This window comes from Tetrao urogallus (assembly GCF_951394365.1).
Source record: "Tetrao urogallus genome assembly, chromosome: 6".
Lineage (NCBI taxonomy): Eukaryota > Metazoa > Chordata > Aves > Galliformes > Phasianidae > Tetrao > Tetrao urogallus.
Genome location: NC_136819.1, coordinates 27,360,275 through 27,379,677, shown reverse-complemented (window position 1 = coordinate 27,379,677; position 19,403 = coordinate 27,360,275). Strand labels below are relative to the sequence as shown.

The 19,403-nt window shown below is 45.1% G+C and overlaps 1 protein-coding gene across 2 annotated transcripts in view; it reads left to right on the top strand.

The window, feature by feature from the left end:
- The window catches only part of PCNX1 (pecanex 1), a gene marked incomplete at both ends in the record, with an annotated part of 81,607 nt that extends 76,260 nt beyond the window's left edge, over positions 1–5,347 (top strand). The window contains 3 exons of one of the 2 annotated variants that reach the window (XM_079537769.1): positions 261–697; positions 2,050–2,190; positions 5,207–5,347. In XM_079537769.1, the coding sequence (XP_079393895.1) occupies positions 261–697; positions 2,050–2,190; positions 5,207–5,347 (719 nt within the window). Of the gene's footprint in view, positions 1–260; positions 743–2,049; positions 2,191–5,206 lie in introns of both variants that reach the window. The other variant, XM_079537768.1, reaches the window with a different exon arrangement.
- Between the last annotated feature and the right edge of the window lie 14,056 nt (positions 5,348–19,403).

Genomic DNA, 19,403 nt, shown 5'->3' with positions numbered 1-19,403 from the left:
TGAAGCATTTTTCAAGTGATTTATCTCACAGCGATTGGGAATAGAACAGAAAATGAGATTCCATGATAAAATGAGTGAAACACACTCAAATGCTCTGCTACATTAAGTGCAAGATACCTAATCCTACAATTCCATTGTTTTAGATGCTGTTGATTAGACCCATTAATTTTGTATTTAATTGCTAAAACGACTGTATATCATAAACCTAACGTGTGTGGGAGGCTTTATCAAACTCCTGATTCTGTATCTTTTATTTTTAGGCACCAGTCACAGCTCTCACTCTGTGCAATCGAGCCTTGTCAGACATTCCCCTGCCCGTGCCTCAGTAGCTAGCCATTCATCCTATTGCTACGGCAGTCGTCATTCATCTCTTCGCACATCCACAACAGGCTTTGTGCCCTGTCGGCGCTCTTCCACCAGTCAGATATCCCTTCGTAACCTCCCATCATCCATCCAGTCCCGCCTGTCGATGGTGAACCAAATGGAACCTACTGGCCAGTCTGGAGTCAGCATGCAGCATGGTCTGCCCTCTTCCAGCAGCTCCAGCCAAAGCATCCCAGCCTGTAAACAGCATGCCCTTGTGGGCTTTCTAGGGACAGAAGGAGGGAGTAATGCAGCTGAAACTCAGTCAGCTGGTAATGCAAGCCCTGCAAATCAAATGCAAGCCAAAAAGGATGACGTTATTTACAGAATTCAGGTGAATAGTCCAGAAGAAAAAGTTAACTTAAACTTCCTTAGTCATGTGCTTTTGTTAGTGTTATCTTGTGTGTTGCTGAAATCATGACTTTTAAGTATACACACAGCACTTGATATGCCTCTGTATACAACAGTTGTGCAGTTACAAGTGGAAGACTAATATGAGGAAATGCTTTTCTGGACAAGCACTCTTGCTGCACGTTTAGACATCTCTGTTTATATTACTTCCTTTATTTTCCTGTAGTACAGGCTTGAGAATGTCAGCTGAACTCAGTTTTTCTCCATGCTTAGTCTGGTTTTATTCATGACGATGCATAAAGCTAAAGAGCTTCACCTGCAGGACTGAAAGCAACTGGTGTTCTTTTCTACCAAGTAGATTGTCCTCTAAAATAGATGTTAAAAATTCTGTTGCTTTCATTTTATATGTGTATGTGTTCTTTGGTTATTGCTGTAAGGGTGGCTTACTGAATAGCAAACAGTATTCCGTTGCCTAAGTTAATTATTGGCAGCCTTAGGAGTTCTGTGAAAAATCCAGAAATATTCTTGCTCTTGTAGCTTTTAGTAGCTGCACATACATGTTCTTGGCAGTATTTTACTGGGAAAGACCAAAAAGTATTTAATAGGTCAGATCATAACAAACTTGACTTCACTGCTGACATCACCTCCTTTTAAGAATAAGTTGCATCTTTAATAATAGTTAACTAAGTTAGTTAACGTAGGCAAAGTTAACTAATTTTGCAGGTTTCTGCTTAGTAGCTTTTGTTTACAGACAAGGGCACTTCTATGAAACTTTCCTTCCTTTTTGTGAGGAAGGCACAGACGAGGTTGCTGTATGCCATGGGATACTGGATGTTATGCAGTTCTCTCTGTCCTTAAGTTGGAAGAAGTTTTCAGGAGTCTCAACAAACCATGCTAGTAGGAAGATAGCTTTTCAGCCACTAGTGAATTCTCTAAGCCCATGTTTCTTAAGGTTTTATTCTCTAGAAGTGATGAGCCAGTCCTAAAAGTCTGTTGTCACTCAACTCTTCCCTGCTACTGGACCATGTGCTGCTATTTTGTACTTTGAGCTGGCTCGGACTCTTCTGTGGACCAGAGTAACTGAATGAAGTGCTGGGGAAGGGAGGCAGGCAGCAGTGAACCAGGAGATTGTCAGCTGTGTCTGAAACTACAGCCCAATTTCCATCATTTCTGCTGCTCAAGTATTTTTGGAGCTTGGGCTTGCAGCATTGAAATCAGATATCGATTTCTGTGTGGTCAAGTCAGTACTGTGGAAGTATGCAGAAGGCTAAAATTAATCCCTGTCTTTTTAAATTTTGGCTGAACTAACAGTCAAAACTCAATTCCTACTTATAGTTAATGGATCCCAGTCAAGTACTGGAAGGGATCAACGTGTCAAAAAGGAAAGAGCTGCAGTGGCCAGATGAGGTGATACGGCTAAAAGCTGGAAGAAACAGCTGGAAAGACTGGAGTCCTCAGGAAGGCATGGAAGGCCATGTAAGTTTTTTTTGTTTAGAAGTTGACAAGCTAATTAATTTAAAAGAAAAAAAGTGTCTTGACGAGGCAGCCTGTCTGAGTGTCGAGGCTAATGACATGCTACTAGTAAGTCGGATCAGCAGCTGTCTTCTAAGTCAGTGTTGCTGGAAGAGCAGTTCTAGAATCCTAATTTGGAGCAGAAGTATATTTCTGCTACTGTACTGAAAAGATACAAGACAATTCAAATGTTGTCAGCCACTTCTCCTTCCTTGCCTTCTTCCAGCTCTTGTCATGAACTGTTACCTCAGGCATTCTGCTTACTCATCCAACCTTCGTTTTCCTTTCCTTAAACTGTCAATCCCTTAGAAAATACTGAAGGTCAATTTGCAAACCAGTCTTTAATTGAATGGTTAAGAGTATTTGGCTTTTAAATTACTCTGAAAATTGAGCCAAATTATCTTTGTGTCTTTGTTTTGTAATAAGTACTTCATTGATGTTTCCTTTATGAAGGAAATAGGCTACAACTAAAACTTGCAAAAGCGTATGACTTGAAACTCAGTCTCACTTTTCCCTAGGGATGTTATATCTGCATATGAAAATAAAAATTCACTGATTAGTTGGAAAACATCTCCCATTGTAGATTCTTCTAGTTTTTTACCCAAGGCATACTGTTTATAGATCTTCTCGTCTAAAAATTATGCAGTGAGTATTCTTCCAGTGGTAAATAGTACAAGGTAAGAGCTGCTGACTTTGTACCTGCATTGGTTTACTGATGCCACTGTATTTTCACTTTAAATGTGTCTGTTCTGACACTTAATAAGAATCATCTTTTGATAGTCTGCTTATTTCAGCTGGAGATGTCATTCAAATTGTGGATACAGGACCATTACATTAAGGTAGATTTGGAGTATATTGTTATGTGTATGTGAAGGAAGGGCCCTGAAAACAAGTTCCTTCCACAAATAACTATCACAGTTGACCACCCTAAGGGCTAACTTGTAGAACTAACTTGTATGTAACGTGTAGGAGAATGCTGTTGTAAATATTCATAGTTTAGCTGGGATTACACAGTATGCTTTTTGGGATTTCCTTATGAGCTACTGCAGATAAATAATGTCATAAAGATGATGAACCTAAAAGGACAAACTGAAGTGTATTCTGGAGTCATGAGTCCTTTTGTTCAATACTGGACAGTTTTTTACTTCTGTGGTTCTGCAAGTTTGTCTTGCAAGTTGTGCCATGCTGATGTACAGTGGCTGTTAACAGAAAGATTGAGAGTGAGTGAATGTTTCTTGTCTATTATTGGTGCAGGATACCGGCAGGGTTTTAGAAGAACATTTTTTAACCTTGGATGATCTGGTGCTTTCTCCCTTTCTTCTTATGTCTGATTGTGAGGAATGGATTTAACTTGAATGACAGAGTTTCTGCCACTTGTTATAAGCATACATCATCAGTAAATCCATTACTTCTTAGGACAGTCTTCCCTTTTTAATCCTGCACCTTCTCCAAACACACAGAACTGATTCCTACCTGTTAGGGTGCTGCTCATCAAGCACTCTACCTGCCAAAGCATTGTTCTATCAGCATCCCTGTGTGAAATTCAGCATCAGAAAAATACGTACTCTGATACCTGTGTAACAATTATGGCCACATTCTGAGAGGCATATAGACTTCACTACTGCATAAAAAGGGAAAAGAAGCAGTAGTCAAAAGCAAAAGAAAGCAAAAGAGGAAGCAGGACAGAATGGTTTAAGACAAGAACAAAGAGAAAATGGATAAGAAGCAACAGCCACATTGTCCCTCGTGTTTTTGTTGTTATGGGTTGTTTTTGTTTTTTGTCTTTTGTTTTGTTTTTTGTTTTGCATAGGGATATAGGATTCAGGAATTTAATTATGACAGGTTTTGAGTCATAATAAAAATAGGTATTCAGTATCTGGTTTCTTGAACTGTAAAAGTATCTAAACGTGTTGTGAGGAGTAGGGTAGGTTGTGTTGATCCTCACAGCTCTAAGACCCTTAGTTAACACTCATCTAAGGGTGATTGTAAAGGAGAAGCATCTAGTTTGTGAGTACTGTCAATTCTCAGTTAGTAAAAATTTCTCAGTTATGTTGAAAAAGCACTTTTCCAAACTTTGCTTTTTATTTTGCTAAGCTTTGCTAGTATATCCACTACACAAAAACATTGTAGGGATTCTTCAAGGAAATGAAATTTAGCCATCTTTTTCAGATTGGAGCTCCTCCTTTTTTTCCAGGAGTTTAAGGTTAAGGTGTATTCTGAATTATGTTTGTATGTGCTAGAGAGCTTTTGCTTTTGTTTTTGTTTTTTTTTCCCAACACTGACATGCACAAAACAGCCCAAAAGATTGATATTCAGGCCTTTGGAGTAATAGGCCGCCTTTTACTACATCAAAGACACTGGTTTCATGTTGGACAGCAAGGTTGTAGTATTTGGACTTGACTGGGAAATGCTTTGCATCTAAGGGTGCTATATTCCTACTCTTGCTCAGTACAACAGCATTTCTCTTTGTAAAAAAATTTAACTTATTTTATATCATCTCTAAGATAGTTTTACAGGTTTTATGCCTAACTCCCGATAAATTTCACTCTGTGCTGTTGTGTGCTGCAAAATGCTGGGATACTTTAGAAGTATTGCGGCTTCAAAATTATGATTTCAGAATATTCTTAATCTGCATGTGTACAATTTTTTCCAATTGTTATTTACTTTGCATGGTCTATTCAGCTCTGATTTGGCTCAAGTTGTGTTAAAATCCAAATCCAGTGCTGAGTGCCCTCTGGTAAGCTGCAGATCTCAGCAAGACTGAGACAAATAGCTAATCAGAAGGCATGTGAACACTGAAAAATGAGCAGCTAAGTCAGTGTAGCCCTTGTGTTATTACTCCCTTTGCCTTGCAAGGGTCCTGAATTATCAGCTACAACTTTGAAATGACAGCTGTTCCTATGAAACTCATGTTTTCTTGATTTTTTTATTTTATTTTATTTTATTTTATTTTATTTTATTTTATTTTATTTTTTTCCAGGTGATTCACCGCTGGGTGCCTTGCAGCAGAGATCCAAGTAGTCGGTCCCACATAGATAAGACCATCCTGCTGGTTCAAATTGAAGATAAATACGTTGCTGTTGTTGAAACTGGAGTCCTTGAACTTGGGGCTGAAGTGTAAATCTCTGAGACTTAGACTTCCCCTTCTCCAACGATTCAGGAAAGGGAAGGGTCCAGAAGCAGCAGCTCCAGGACGTAAAACTTTGGTCCAGTTGTAGGAGAGGACTTGAAACACAGATTTGTCTAAGTCCTTTTCCCCAAATAAACAAATGTAAGAAATTTTTAAGTTGTTAGCTGCTGAAGAAACATTTGCATGAAGGATAGATTTGTTGAGACATATCTTTTTGTTTATAAATTTTGTTTATGCATTGTGTAATGCTTTAAATCAACAAACGTTTCAGTTCTAAGATCAGAGCACCTCATATTTTTCTAATTGTTTTTGCCAAAAATTGCCATGTCTTGTCACCGAGTGTGTGGAATTCATCCACCTTATTTTAAAGACATTGACTACAAACATTCAGTTTGGTGAAACACAGTGTGAAGGTTTCAGGAGTGGCAAGAAGAGACTGAACAGATGTATAGATTCTTATTCCTTATGAGCTAAAACATTAATGAGAACTGCACTAATTTTTTACAGCAATGCACTAAAAACAACCCTGAGATTGCTGAGAACATTTATTTATATATATAAATATAAGTATATAAAATACCATTATTTAAATTGCCTTTGGGATTAATCCCCTCCCTCTCCATATACATGTTGATGGTAAGGGCTGTGCCATGGGTTTGGTTCTATGTTCTGTATTTCGTACAAGTGCATTTGCTGCATCCTCTTCACAATAAATGGTAAAATAAGAAATACCTAGACATGTACCTGAGTATCCCTGTACTACATCAGAATCTATTGTGGCAGTGGTACCTCAAATCTGTACAACACATCCAGCTTTAAAAGTGGACCCGAGTACACTATCTTTCATCTGTCCTCCCTTAGCTAGCTTAAGCTATCTTGCTTCTTTATGCCCAGAACTGACTATGTTGTTTCATTGGCTCTTCTCTGGCAGATAGTTGAGTTCTGTAGGGGAGATACTTGAAGGGTTTTTTTTTTTTTTAACTCTATCCAATTAAAAAAATAAAATAAAAAATAAATTTAAAAAAAAAAAAAAAACCAACACTTTTAAAAGGCTTTTATAGAAGGCACAGCCCTAAACTTGTATCACTTCTTCTGCCACCTTGCCTTTTCTTTCCCTTCAGTCTTCATTCTTTTCTATGACTTGAATTTTATTTTCTGTGATTATACATTCTATGTAAGTGTAATTTGAGTATTTATAACTGTGAAGTTGAATTATTCATGTGTTACATATCCTAGGTTTTATTGTATTTTTTTAAATGTGTGTATTCAGGGAAACAAGTAACTCAGAACTACCGTGGGAGTGTGAGAGGGAAACTGGTTTGGTTTTGACTTGCGGTTCCTATGACTCCTCTTAATCCACAAGAAAAAAAAATGTACCTGTTGCAATTGTTTCCTGTTTCTGTAATTATGTAGGATTCTGTGCAGTATCTGCACACAGTCCTAGCTTTTGGGAGCAGCCATCTTCTTCCCAGTCACCTCCGCTTCTTTCTAGACAATGTAATCAGAAGAGGCTTCCGACGTACCACAGAGGTGGTTGCAGTTATTTCTCAGAGAAACCCTGTGCATTATGTACCTAGTGTAAGAGTGAAGTTATGGGATGAGGGAGGAAAAAACAAAAAAGCAAGAAATGTCTACTTAAAAATTCTTGGTGTTCTGACTCAAGTCGCTGTATGCTTGCTAGCTACAAAAGGGCAATTCTGTGTGCCTGGTAGCTAGACAATTGTTAAAACTCCCCAGTGAATTGCACTGGGGCCTTGCTTACATCATACACTATGCAAATTGTGCTCCAAGTGCTGTGCATTCTGCAGTTGCATATTGCTAGTGGCTGTATGCACGTGCAGTTGATGTTGGTAGAAATGCACAGTTCTGGATCTGCCACCGTTGACACAGTCTTGCTGTTCCACGTAGCTCATCGTATGTGCACGCTGTAGTATAGTTAAATTCATCTGCTGTGTCTCAGGAGGTGTAGTACAGCACATGAACTTTGGTCAGTAGTCTGGTAATTTTGCTGTCAGGAATGAAGAAAATTTGTATATTTTAGATGGAAGATGTTTTGGTTAGGGTTTTATTCTGTCTTTCCCCGTGGGTGGATTGCAGGGTTTCCCGTATGACTAGGAATATTGCTTCATCGAGATTCTTTAGGAAGAAATTGGATCTTTGTTCTAGAGAGTTGTTTGGTGTTTTTATTTCCCTGTACTAGAGCCTTAAGGTAAACAAATGACTGAAAAGAGAAATACACCCAGGTGGGTTTTTTTTGTTATGGTGTTTTTCTTTTAAATTAATTGAGGCAACTTTCAGGAAGCTAACCTTGACTCTGCACAATCTATACCATTGTCTTTAATGCAAGGTAACAGCAGTGTCCACTGCTGCTGGTAAATGTGAAAGGAATTAATGACTTGTTAACATAAAAATTCTAGTGAATATGTTACTGGAATTAAACTAGCAAATAGCAGATGGGGGAGAAAGAAAGGCTTTTTCCTAAGGGATAAAGAGAGTTGATGGATCTTTCATTTCATTTTTTTTTTTTAATCGTAAGACTTTCAGTGTCTTGCCTGCAGGAGATGGATCTTAATGTGGCTGGATTGCAGGTTGATAGCTTCTTTCAGAGATACTCAGCGAATGCCTGCTGTGCAACCATCGACAGAGCGCTCCCACATGGTTGAGGTCTGCTCAACAGAAGTCACTTCTTGTGATTTTTACTCTTCCATAAGGCTTTGGAAAACTAGTATCTTTTCCTTCAGTTTTCCTGCATTCCAACCGCTGAAGATCGACACACGACTGCATCTTGGCTCCACTGTGAGTGTGACAAAGCATTTGTTCTAACTGCCCGCAGGACAGATCTGTCCACGGGATGGAAACTTTCTGTTCTTCTTGTTCTGTTCTCTGTGATTTCCATCCTGATGTAGTATTTTTCCCTTGTTACAGATGTAGAAAGGACGATGACTTTCCAGGTAGTCCTGTCAGTCTAGATTGAGTTCAGCATAGAACAGGATTGTTTCTTCAAAGCTTTCATGAGAACCCATAGATGAGTGCATGAACTCTGGCCACTTTTCAGTGTGTGATGTTCTGTTGCCGTAAGAAGATTCCAGTTAAGATTCCTGTTTTTAGATGTGCATTTATCCAAAAGCTATTTTTTGTTTCTCTCTTTTCTTTGAAGGTGATATCTATGTATACATACATAAATACATACGTATTTACTGCTTCCCATGACAAATATTTGATGTCTGAGAAGTGCTTAAAAGCTCCCCCGATTGAATTGTGTCCATCAGTAAACAGGCCGATGTTTAATTTTAAGTCTTTATGCATTTTTCCAGCCTGTGAAGTCTTGAAAATGGTCTGAATTAAAAAGAAACAAAAAAGGGTATGTGACACCAGTGATGTGCCACTTACACTGTACAATAATTGTGATGAATTCTCAGGGGCTCTCTCTTGTGATACAGCATTTCTGAAATTGTTTCAGAGTTGGCAGGAGAACAAGGGCCAAGATTTGTTTTTTGTTTTAGGTTGGTTCCAGATGTGTTCCTGAGTGTTGACCTGTTTTCCCACCTGCAATGTAGTTCATTTCCCCCCTCCCCCCCGCTTCCTTACATCACCCTCATAACCCTGACAGGAGTAGAACAGCTCTTCTGATCGGCCCAGGTGACTGGTGAGCAGCGAGATGGAAACTCACAGCACAGCTCCGTGCCCTCGGCTGTCTGACAAACAGCCATGGAGCTTTGTGTTTAGCACAGGGTGAGGGGGAGAAGGGGACATCCTACAATCAGATCCAACTTCAGAGTTTTTCTCTGGAGATACACATTGCACCACGCAACCTAGGAGTGTAGATAGAAGAACACTGCTTGGACGATCTTTCTCAGTTACAGGACTCTCCATTCACAAAATGGAGGAGGATAGATTGCATTTCTTACAGTTAATATTATTCAGATAATATTCTACCTATATTGGATTTGGGGTTATACCACCACAGGTTTTATGCACTTATTTTTATTAAGGAATTTTATACCTATTATATAGGCATCTATTCTTTTGTTGTCTGGCTTTGTCTTTGATAACCTAAAGCAGTACATTTACTGAGGCTGGACGCTTTCAGAAACTAAACTGGTCATTACTGGTGCCTTAGTAAAAATGTGGGTCCATAACACCTTGGTGGAAAGTGAAGCATGTGGCTTGTTCACCCCAGCATGATATACATATTTCCCAGAAGGTGATTAAGATGGCTGCTCCAAAAGAGTGCAGGAGTGCACGTACATCACTTACAGTTCGCAAGCACCTGAATAGGAGCAGTTTTGACTTCTGCTGTGTACAGTTTGAATAGAGAACCCCAGCCCACGACCCTGGACGCTGGCATTGAGTAGCTGGGAATCTTTATGTAAGAAGTACCCCCGCAAAAGCTTGGCCTCGAGCTGCTGAATGGAGAGAGAGAAGAGGCGCATGGGAGGAGGAGGGCTTGTAATGGACAATGACAATATATATTGCCTCTACCAGCAACCAGCTACCTTGCCAGGCATAGGGATATACGTACCTGCGTGTCTGTGAGTGTGTATGTGTCTGCGTGTGTTACTGGAAACGGCCTGTAAATATTGTAGCTGTTGAAAATGGAAAAGGCAGAGAGTTTTTTTGCAACCTGGTGCAGCAAAAGGACAGTATTGACAGTGGAGAAACACTGAGAAATAAAAAACTTTTTTCACGTGTTGTCATTTATTGCACTGTTACGTTCGCCCCAGGTGTGACTCGCAGGTTCCCTGGCGGCCCCTGAGCTGTGGGCGTCTCTTCCCCCGTACTCTTCCGGCGCTGTAGGCGTTGAGAGGAGCATGGTTTTCGGGTATTCCTTTTCTGCGGCACCGCTCCCGTTCTTAATGCCTTCCCGTGAGCGCAGTGCCACCTGCGCCCTCGCTGCCGTTGAACAAAGATGATACAAACTTTTTCGGTACGGCTTCTGCGTTCCCTATGCTTTCCCGTCTCTCTCTCTTTTTCGTATCCTGCCACGCTGTTATCCCGTCTTTACGCTCGGCGCTCTTCTAGTCGTGCTTCCCCGGAACCTCTTTAAGCCCGGTGTTCTTCAGCGGGCGCTTCCCCACGTCCTCCACCGGCGGGCGGAGCGCCGTGCGGCACAGCTGCCGCCAGGGGGCGGCCTCGTCACGCCGGGACCGTGCGGGCGCTGCCTCGGGCCGCGCCGCCGTCCCGTTCGCTCAGCCGTGCCGCGGGGCCCCTCGGTGACCGCCGCCTTTGTTCAGCGGTGCCGCTTCGGTCTTCGCCTCACCGCGCACGGGTGCTCTTCGCCCGTCACCGCCGGGACCGTAGCAGCGCTCCGTGCCCCGCCACGTGTGCAAAGTGCCGGGGCCTCCTCCGGAGGGGGAGCGGCTCCGTGACGGGAGGCGATCCCGTGGGCTGGGGAGGGACACGTGGGGATGAACGCAATGGGGAAACGCCGCGTCCGTGTTCGGGCAGCAGCGAATGGAGCGGTAACGGAGCGCTCCGCTGTCGCAGCTCGGCCCCTTTCCAGCAACGGCCCTGAGCTTAACAGCCAGACCTGCGTTCCTCGGGTGCGCCCGTCCTGGAAACTAAGAACGAAGTCCCGATATCCCGCTGTATCTTACCTGCCCGCTGCAAGCAGGGCTGTGCTCTGGAGCTCGGACCTCGCTTTCCCCTGTTTCACTGGGCGCGGTGCTTTACTACCACCGGGGATGGAGCGAAGGGGTGCACAGCTGACATCCCTCAGAGCTCTGCTGGGCCTGGCCGCCGCCGTTCTGCAGCTCAAGGGCAGCCTGCTTGAGCTGCTCCTCGCTGCCCTTAGTGCAGCTCTGCCAGAGGGCAGCAGGAGGGACGGCAGGGCTGCCTCTCACAGCCCAGCACGCTGCACCGGCTCCCACGCCGAGGTTTCTTCCCAACAGGAGCCAAAGTGCATGGATTTATGTAAGCAGATAAATAAAGCCAGGCTGCCTGCCCTGCGTGGCTCTCAGCCCCCCGCATGGGTGTCCCATAGCTAAGCTCCATGTCCTATAGCCTTATTCCACGTCCCCATCCCCATGTCTCACTTCCACATCCTGTGCCCAATCCCATATCTCATGTCCTACCCGTGTCCCATCTCCATGTCCTACATCCCAATCCTTTGTCCTTCTCCATATGCTACATCTCAGCGCCGTGTCCCACCCCCACCTCCATGGCCCAGTGAGAAATGTCTCTGAAAAATACTTTCACGAGAAATTTCTAAAGATCCAAAGGGGCTGAAATTCTGTTTCAGGTGCAGTGATTATGCCCCATGACTGTAGAAAACATGCAGCCACAAAACGAACTGTGCTTCACTCAGTTCTCATATACGATGTCTGGTTGTTGGTGCCCATGTTCTCACTCAGGGCCTTGGCTGTTTCCCTCCAGGCAGGAAGGAGAATGGTGACACAGAGCAATCTGCTGGCTCCTCCTGCTCCCGAGGCTCCGTGCCCATTGTGGAGAGGTCCCTGTCCCTGGGGGACACAGGATGCTTGGTGTGGATGGAGCCTACGCACTGCCAGCATGGCCTGTACAGTGAGCAGAGCCACCAAAGCCTTTCTGGGCCTGCAGGAAGCCTCTGGTTATCACAGGAGAATCTGAATGTAAAGGTGAAACTCAAAGGGCCACAAAGATAGATAGCAACTGGGCTGAATTCCTTTCCAGCCTCATGTGGCAGGTGCTCTAGTTTAAAATCACCTTTCCTGAGAGAAGGAAAGAAAGGCTGGCACATGTGACTCGAGATGAACAGCTTACTCCTTAATGAGGTGCAGGCAGCTGCTTAAGGAAGCAGGAGCTTTGCTGGGAGAAGTAATGAGATTAATGAGAAGTCAGAAGAACACCAATAAATGTGACAAACGTATTTCCCCTCTTTCAGCCCTGAAAGCCCAGCAAAGAGCAATAGCAATAGCAACAGCAACAGCAACAGCCCTTGGCTTGTGGTTCCTCAGGACAGCAGTAAGGTATGGTATAGAGCCTGCCCCAAGGCTCAGCAGTTGTCTTTCCTTGGTCATGTTGAAGTCAGTGAGTGTTTCTGCTTTGTCCTACTTTTTTTTTTTTTTTTTTTTTTTCCTGTTGTGACTTTTCCCAGAAGCATACACAGATGTGTGTGTTTATGACTGGCTCCTCACTGAGCATACAGTTGAGATACAGCTTTCACTCTGGTGGTTCTTCGTGCTCTTCCTAAGGTCTGTATGGAAAAATATCTTGGAATTGCCAGAGGCAGCAGTAGGACTGGCAGATCTGTTACCTACTTACAGGCAAGCACTTGGCACTTCCTGCTTATAGCCAGCTGCAAGGACTGAAGATGAAAGTAACCCAAGCCCTTTTCCTGCTTAAGTAGAGCTTCTGTGTTCATTTCTCTGTGCCCAGCTTAATTTTAAATAGACTAAGAAGTGGAGCTTCTGCCACTTCACTCTGGAGAGATAATTTCACATATCTCTTCCTGATGCTCCATGTTTTCCTTTTCTGCCTTTATCCTTGAATGCTAATTCCAGCCTAGTCTGTTCTGCTAATTGGATCCTTGCTAAAAATCCTTCATAGCATTTAAATCCTCTTTGGTCTTCCGGGTCATCGCTTTGCAATGAATGAATGACCAGGGGGCTGGATGAATGCTGACCCCTTCTGGAACCAGGGCTTTCAGATTCCAGCAGGGAATAACAAGGGATAGCTGGTGGCAAATAGCAGGTAGAGAGCACAGGTTTGTGTGGGCATTGCCCTTCCAGCAACATCCCTGTATGAGAACCCAGTGAGGGATTGCTGTGATCTGGCTGCAGTCCCTCGAGCATGGGGCAGGGAGCAGTGGGCGCCCATGAGCCCAGAGAAGGGAAATGGGGCTGGAAGCATTCTGGTGAAATCTGTGCAAAATGCAGCGTGATGCTGAAGCATGGCAGATTGTGGGCAGCCCCGGGGGCAGGAGCACCAGTGGGTGCTCAGTTTTAGCAGCAATAGCAACGGCTGCTTAAATCTGCAGTGCCACAGACTCCCCCAAGATATTATTCTTTACTTATTTCCATGGTATCTGAGCGCTGCAGTGATTATATAAATAGACGCTTTCTGGAGAAATTCTCTTCTCTGCTAGGCTACATTTTCTGAATTGTAGTCACAAGCCTTTTTGTTTTGCAGCAGAATGGTGGGCTAATTGAGATGACCAGGTCTTGTAGTCGAGTTTGGTTATGCTGATCAGCCCATTCCTGATGAAAAATGAAGGCCATATTGATTGCATCACCTCTGCCCTGGTGCAGAGAACGGCTGATAGGAGGTGTGTGGGGTCAGGCTTAGCTCCCACCTGCAGGAGCAGCTCCCGCAGCCCCCAGTCCCTTTGTGGCGATGCATGTGTGTGAGTGCCGGGCGCTCAGTGCCCAGATGGGCAGCAGGGTGCTGTGCCCTTCTCTCTTTCTGGGAGCCACAGCCTTTGTTCTGGGATGGCATGTGGTGCGCTTGCAATGGCAAGAGGTGGTGAGCACGTGGCTTGGTGCTGCCAGCGCTCTGCCCTTTGGGACCAGTGTGCACTGCCACCTCCCCAGTGGATAGAGGGAAGAAACTGGCTGAATGGGTTGCAACCACAGCAACCTGTAGATCATAGATAGTGAGAGACATCAAATTCCCCCTCTCCATCTATACCCAATGCTAACTATTCCTGTGAGCATACACAAGGGGAAAGAGCCACTCTGCTACCCTGGGACGTTCTGCCTGTCCTGGGTGAACACTGAGCTGCATCTGACTGCCAAGGGATGCTTAGAGCTTGGGAGTCGCTGTTTGTACGCAGCCTTCACTCTTGGTTTTGTTCCAGTGCTTATGTGAAAAGGCACTTGTCAAAATTGCCCAGGAAATGGAAATCACAGGAAATTCATACTGCAGATGTAGCATTATTTTTGTTTTCCCCTTGGTGAAATGCACTTTACAGCCCTGGGGCAGTGCTGTGGATGACAGGCTCTCAGCTGTTAGCAGTGAGGTTTCGCCACAGGTGTAGAGCTGAAGGGAGTCGTGGAGGTGACCACCATGATGCCAGTGTGTGCCTGGGGTGTGCAGAGCCCAGCGCTCCCTGCTGATCTCTTGTGGTTCAGCCATGGAGGGATGGAGGGCAAAGCTGTGCCTTCCTAAGCAGCAAGCAGGCTTGCAGGAAATTCCATGCGGGGTACTGCTGCAATGTTGCCTGCCAAGAAACTTTGGAATCCTTCCTTCGTGTTGTTTGAAAATTCACAGAGAATAAATTGCTTCTGGGATATATTAGTGACTTGGTATTTTCTTCACTAGAGAACGTTTTCTTGCGAAGTGTTCTGCTGTTTCTCCTCATGCCAGGAGGGCTTTTATTTGGTTCTGATAGGAGAAAGGCAAGTGGAAAACCAGAACTTTGCCAGCATTATTTCCAAGTGAAACTGAATGCAGCTCTCAGGACCTGTCTTTGCATGGGCTGAGGCTGAAGCCATGCCAGTGGCTGCAGGTGTGTAGGGTTCCTGCCCAGGCCAGGCCCTTGCAGATGCCAGCTTTGAGGCTGGATGTGGGAGAGGAGGTGAGAGCTGCCCTTCTGCTTTGCTGCCTGACCGGCTGCCTAGCAGAGAAGCCTACCTGTGGCTCTGATGCCCAGACTTCTAACAAACTCACATCTCCACCAGCATGCTCCAGATGGGTTGATATGACATCACCGCTGCGTAAATAGAAACCACTATTGAGTGGGTTTGCCAGAGTTGTTGTAACCTCAGCTCTAACGCCAGTGTTCTGAGTCAACTGAAAAACCACAGAATCTTCCATGATTAATAACTGTCGGGACTTAATCGGGGCTTTAAAGCAGTGATGGTCAGGCAGGGAAAGCGAGGGTTATCCCCCACAAGCAATACTTCCAGAGAGAAAAGAAAGAAAACAAGATGAGACAGCGCACAAGCGTAGGGGCAGAGTGCAGCCTTGCTGGGTTTGTGATACCTCTCTAAGGATTGGAGTGGGGGTGCTTCTGTCTGCTTGTCTTGCCCAATGCGTAGGGACTGAGCTGGGGTGCTCCTGTGCAACCAGTGGGGAGTGGACCTGAGGAGCCACAGCAGCACCATAGCTGTATTTATGTGAGCAGAATGCAGCCAGTCATTGTTGTAGTGCTTTTGGGCTTTCCTTAGGCACGGGGGAAAAGTGAGTTGTCATCTGAAAGGAGAAGCTGCGCTTTGTGGTTGGAGCAGTGTTTCACAGCCCTGTGGTTAGCACAGTAGCGCTCCCCAAGGGGCCACGCAAACCAGAAGAAAACTGCACGGCAGGTGCAGAAGGACAGGAGAAGCTCTGTGGTGAAGGCATGCATCAGCCGCTTGGGTAACAAAAAGTTTTCTTCTCCTGCTCTGTGACTGTCTCTAGTGGACGTGGTACTAGTTTATCAGGTGGGTGTGGGTTTATCAGAGCAGGCAGCTCCAGGCACCTCCATGGCACTGTAGTTGGCTGCCAGGGATTGCCCTTCACAGGTGTCTTCAGACAGGTAGAAGGTGGCCCTGGAGGAAATGGTGAGGTTGCTGTGGGCACCCTGCTGGCGTTGCCTCTGCAGGCACCTGCAGCTTGCTCAGCCCAGCAGCACTTGAGCACCGTGAGGCTTTGTACTCTGGCAGAGCAGAAAAGAGTTAACTCCCCCTCAGCTCTCCTCTAGAAGAGAGAAGATGGAAATGTTTCATACTGTGCTATTTTTAAATCCTTCAAGAAATGCACTGCTAAGAGGAGAACGGCATAACTGACGTTTCCCAGAATCAGCTGATGAAAGTGCACAACACAGCTCCTCATGGGCAGCCCAGGAAAGGTAGAACACTCAAAATAGATTGCAAGTAGAAAGAAAAAGCAGGAAACCATTACAGATCTCTGTAGGCAACACCCCAAAGTCCATTTTAACTGTTAGCCTTTGTACTTAAGGCAATAGAGAGCAATTAGGCGAGGAGATGACTGGAAGGTTTGTTTCCCCATTGTATCCCAGCAGTGGCTCCAGCCTATTGACAGTGAAAGGTGCCACCCTGATGTAGCATAGATCTCTGTAACGAGAGTGCTTGTCAATGTGAGAGGGTCCCCAGACGCTCCTGTGGGGCGCTCATCATTTGGGTGATGCTGGTGTCTCCACCAGCTTGCTTCATAGGGTCCAGCCCATGACTCGTGTCCTCCTAGCAGTGTGTGGCATAAATGAATGCGTGTAAATCACACTTAGAAGCAGGCACAGGTACAACAGCTCCTAATGGCTGTCGGTGAAGGGCTCTGATATGTTATGTGTAACAAAATAGTTGCAGCTGTCCTTAGGTAGCAGACTTAGAGTATCTTATTTCTGAGGGCTTATTATTTCTGAAGGCCTTTAAATGTAAGTTTTGCAGTGGTTATTCCTACTAAGTTTTATGTAGAATGAATTCAGACATGAATGAATCTGAGCTACTGAGTGACCTGTGTTAGCCATGCTGTGGAGCAGGGGCTGCACGAAGGGACTCCCAGCCTTCGGTGAGATCAGAGAGGAACAAGCTCACAAGTGCACGAGCAATGCAAGCACACCGAAGACGTGACTTGAAGTGCCTTCCTCGCTTACAAACTGCCTTGTGTAAATATTTGTGGTGAGCTGGCAGGGGACGGGTGATAATGCATGGAGAGGGGGAAATGTTTCAGTCACCGGTAGTAGCACAAACGCGCCCTTGGCACAGTGCAGCTGTTAGGAACTGCCTGAGGACTTGGTGCAGGTTATGCAGCAAGCAGCTGCTATGCACAAAGCAGCAGGTTTGTTTTGATTCCTCCCTTCCCTGCAGGGTAGCCATTGGATATAAGGAGTGTATCTACTGCAGGGCAAGTATCACAGATCAGTTAGGGATGGCAGTTGGAGATCACGAATGTGCTTTGTTCTATTTATAAAGATGGTGCTCATCCCATGAAAGGGATCGAGAAGAGTGGTGATAAGTTCAGCCTAACGGTGATATTAGTGTGTTTGCAGAAGGTACTGCCAGAGAGTGTGAGACTCAGTGCTCCTCTTTCAGGAGGCTCATCTGTGCAAAACCAAAGTTTTCTTGTGTAGTATATTTCTGTAGAGCATCAGGCAGGTTTGTGCAGGATGACTGGGCCTATTGCCCTGTGGATGGCAGAGCCAAGAGCTTCCAGGTCCAGCTTTGAACTCACTGCTGAGGTAATCTCCCATCCTAGGGAAGGAGCAGCGGGGACAGCTGAGAAGGAACAGATTTGGGGAGCTGTGTGTGTAGGAAAAGAGAGAGTATATCCAACTTTATTCTATAGTTTGTGTGTGCAGAAATGCAAGAAGTGGTGCAATTTACCTACCGAGAGGGAGGTTTCCACAACTGGAAATACTTAATTGAGTTATTTTCTAGTAGTACTTTAAAAGGTTATATACCCAATTAACTGTGCATTAGACCTAGCCTGAGCCCCATTTTGATATGCTCAGTGGACTGTGAGGAATTTACTGTCAGCTTAAGAGAGACAAAAAAAAGAAAGGTAGAAGTCAAATTGGTGGTAAAAGGAGATTCTGGCTCCTTGTCAAAGTGCCCACATGCTTCATTACCTTGGTTTAAAGCCAACAGACTAGCTTAACAGGGCCGTTTATTGCTCCCTTCCCTTCCACCTATGCTGAAAAGGAAGTCCTAGCCACAGATCCCCACTTTTGGCTAAGCCATACTTTTGTTGTTATGGACACACAGTGTCATTAAGTTTTGAAAAGAACTCTAACATCATCCACTCCAACCGTCCACGCCACTGTCACCCACTAAACCATATGCCTAAGTACTACATCCATACGATTCTTGAACACCTCCAGGGACATCGACTCCGCCACCTCCCTGGGCAGCCCATTCCAACACCTCACCACTCTTTTGGAGAAGTTTTTCCTAATATCCAACCTGAACCTTCCCTGGCACAACTTGAGGCCATGCCTTCCTTCAGACTGCCGTGCCCAGGTGCAGCAGTTGCACCCAGCTGGTGAGGGACTGCCTGGGGCCTGAGCCTGGTAGCCTCCCTAAATAGCACCTGTTCCTGCACCAGCTGCTGCTGCTGGGAACAGCTATGAGAAGAACTTTGCTTCGGGAAGGGAATTACCTGTGACATGACCTAAAATTCAGGTTTCCTAGAAAAATTTATTTTCAGAATGAGTGGTCACACTCTGGCACAGGCTGCCCAGGGAGGTGGTGGAGTCACCGTCCCTGGAGCTGTTCGTGAAATGTTTAGATGTGGCATAGAGGGATGGGGTCAGTGGGCATGGTGGGGGTGGGTTGATGGTTGGACTAGATGATCATAGAGGTCTTTTCCAACCTTAATGATTCTGTGGAATTATCTGCCTGTGTTATGTACAGCAAGTTTTCAGGTGAGGACAAAGGCATTCTACAGTCTGCTGTGCAGATAGATACAGCCTCAGCATTTCATTGTGGTCTCTTGCTTATCTTCTCTTATTTCTTATCTTGTCCTCAGTGTCGCTTTTTACGTGCCAGCCACAGTGGAGCCCAAACCACAATGTGCAAAGAGTTACAATAAGGGCAATGATTGCCCTAGAACAGCACTGTTTACAAACTCCAGAACTGGGGGCGAATACACAGATGATTTTTTTATTTGGGAAAGTAAGGCCTGAAGAACAGGTGGCTGTTCAGACCCTTGCAGTGGGGGCAGGTGGAGCAGGACACAGAGGTGACTCTGCTCTCCTCACCTATTTCCCTTCAGTTTCAGCAGGGATTCCTGGCAGCTGCAAGCAACTGCTTCGGATTTTCCAAAGCATTGTGAAAGAATGTGATGATGTAGCTTTATTATTTTTAGCCTGTTTTGCTGAGCGAGTTATGCTTACACAACTATGTCTCTGCAGCCCTCCCTGCCCTGCACACACATGCACACATGGTAGCCTCCACATCCATAAGCCAATCTGAAACAAATTTGGCAGGGAGCACAGGACTTTGTGTGGGTTCAGACATGTGGGTAGACCAGAGACATGCTGGTGAAATGTTAGCAGCAGCTCAGCTTCAGCTGCTCCAGGAGGTGGCCCCACGCTGCCCTTGCAGGCACGAAGACAGAAGGGTGTGTAAGGGTCAGGGATGGGACACTGAGGAAGGCTGCAGGGTGTAGGAAGCAAATCTGTGTTGGACTG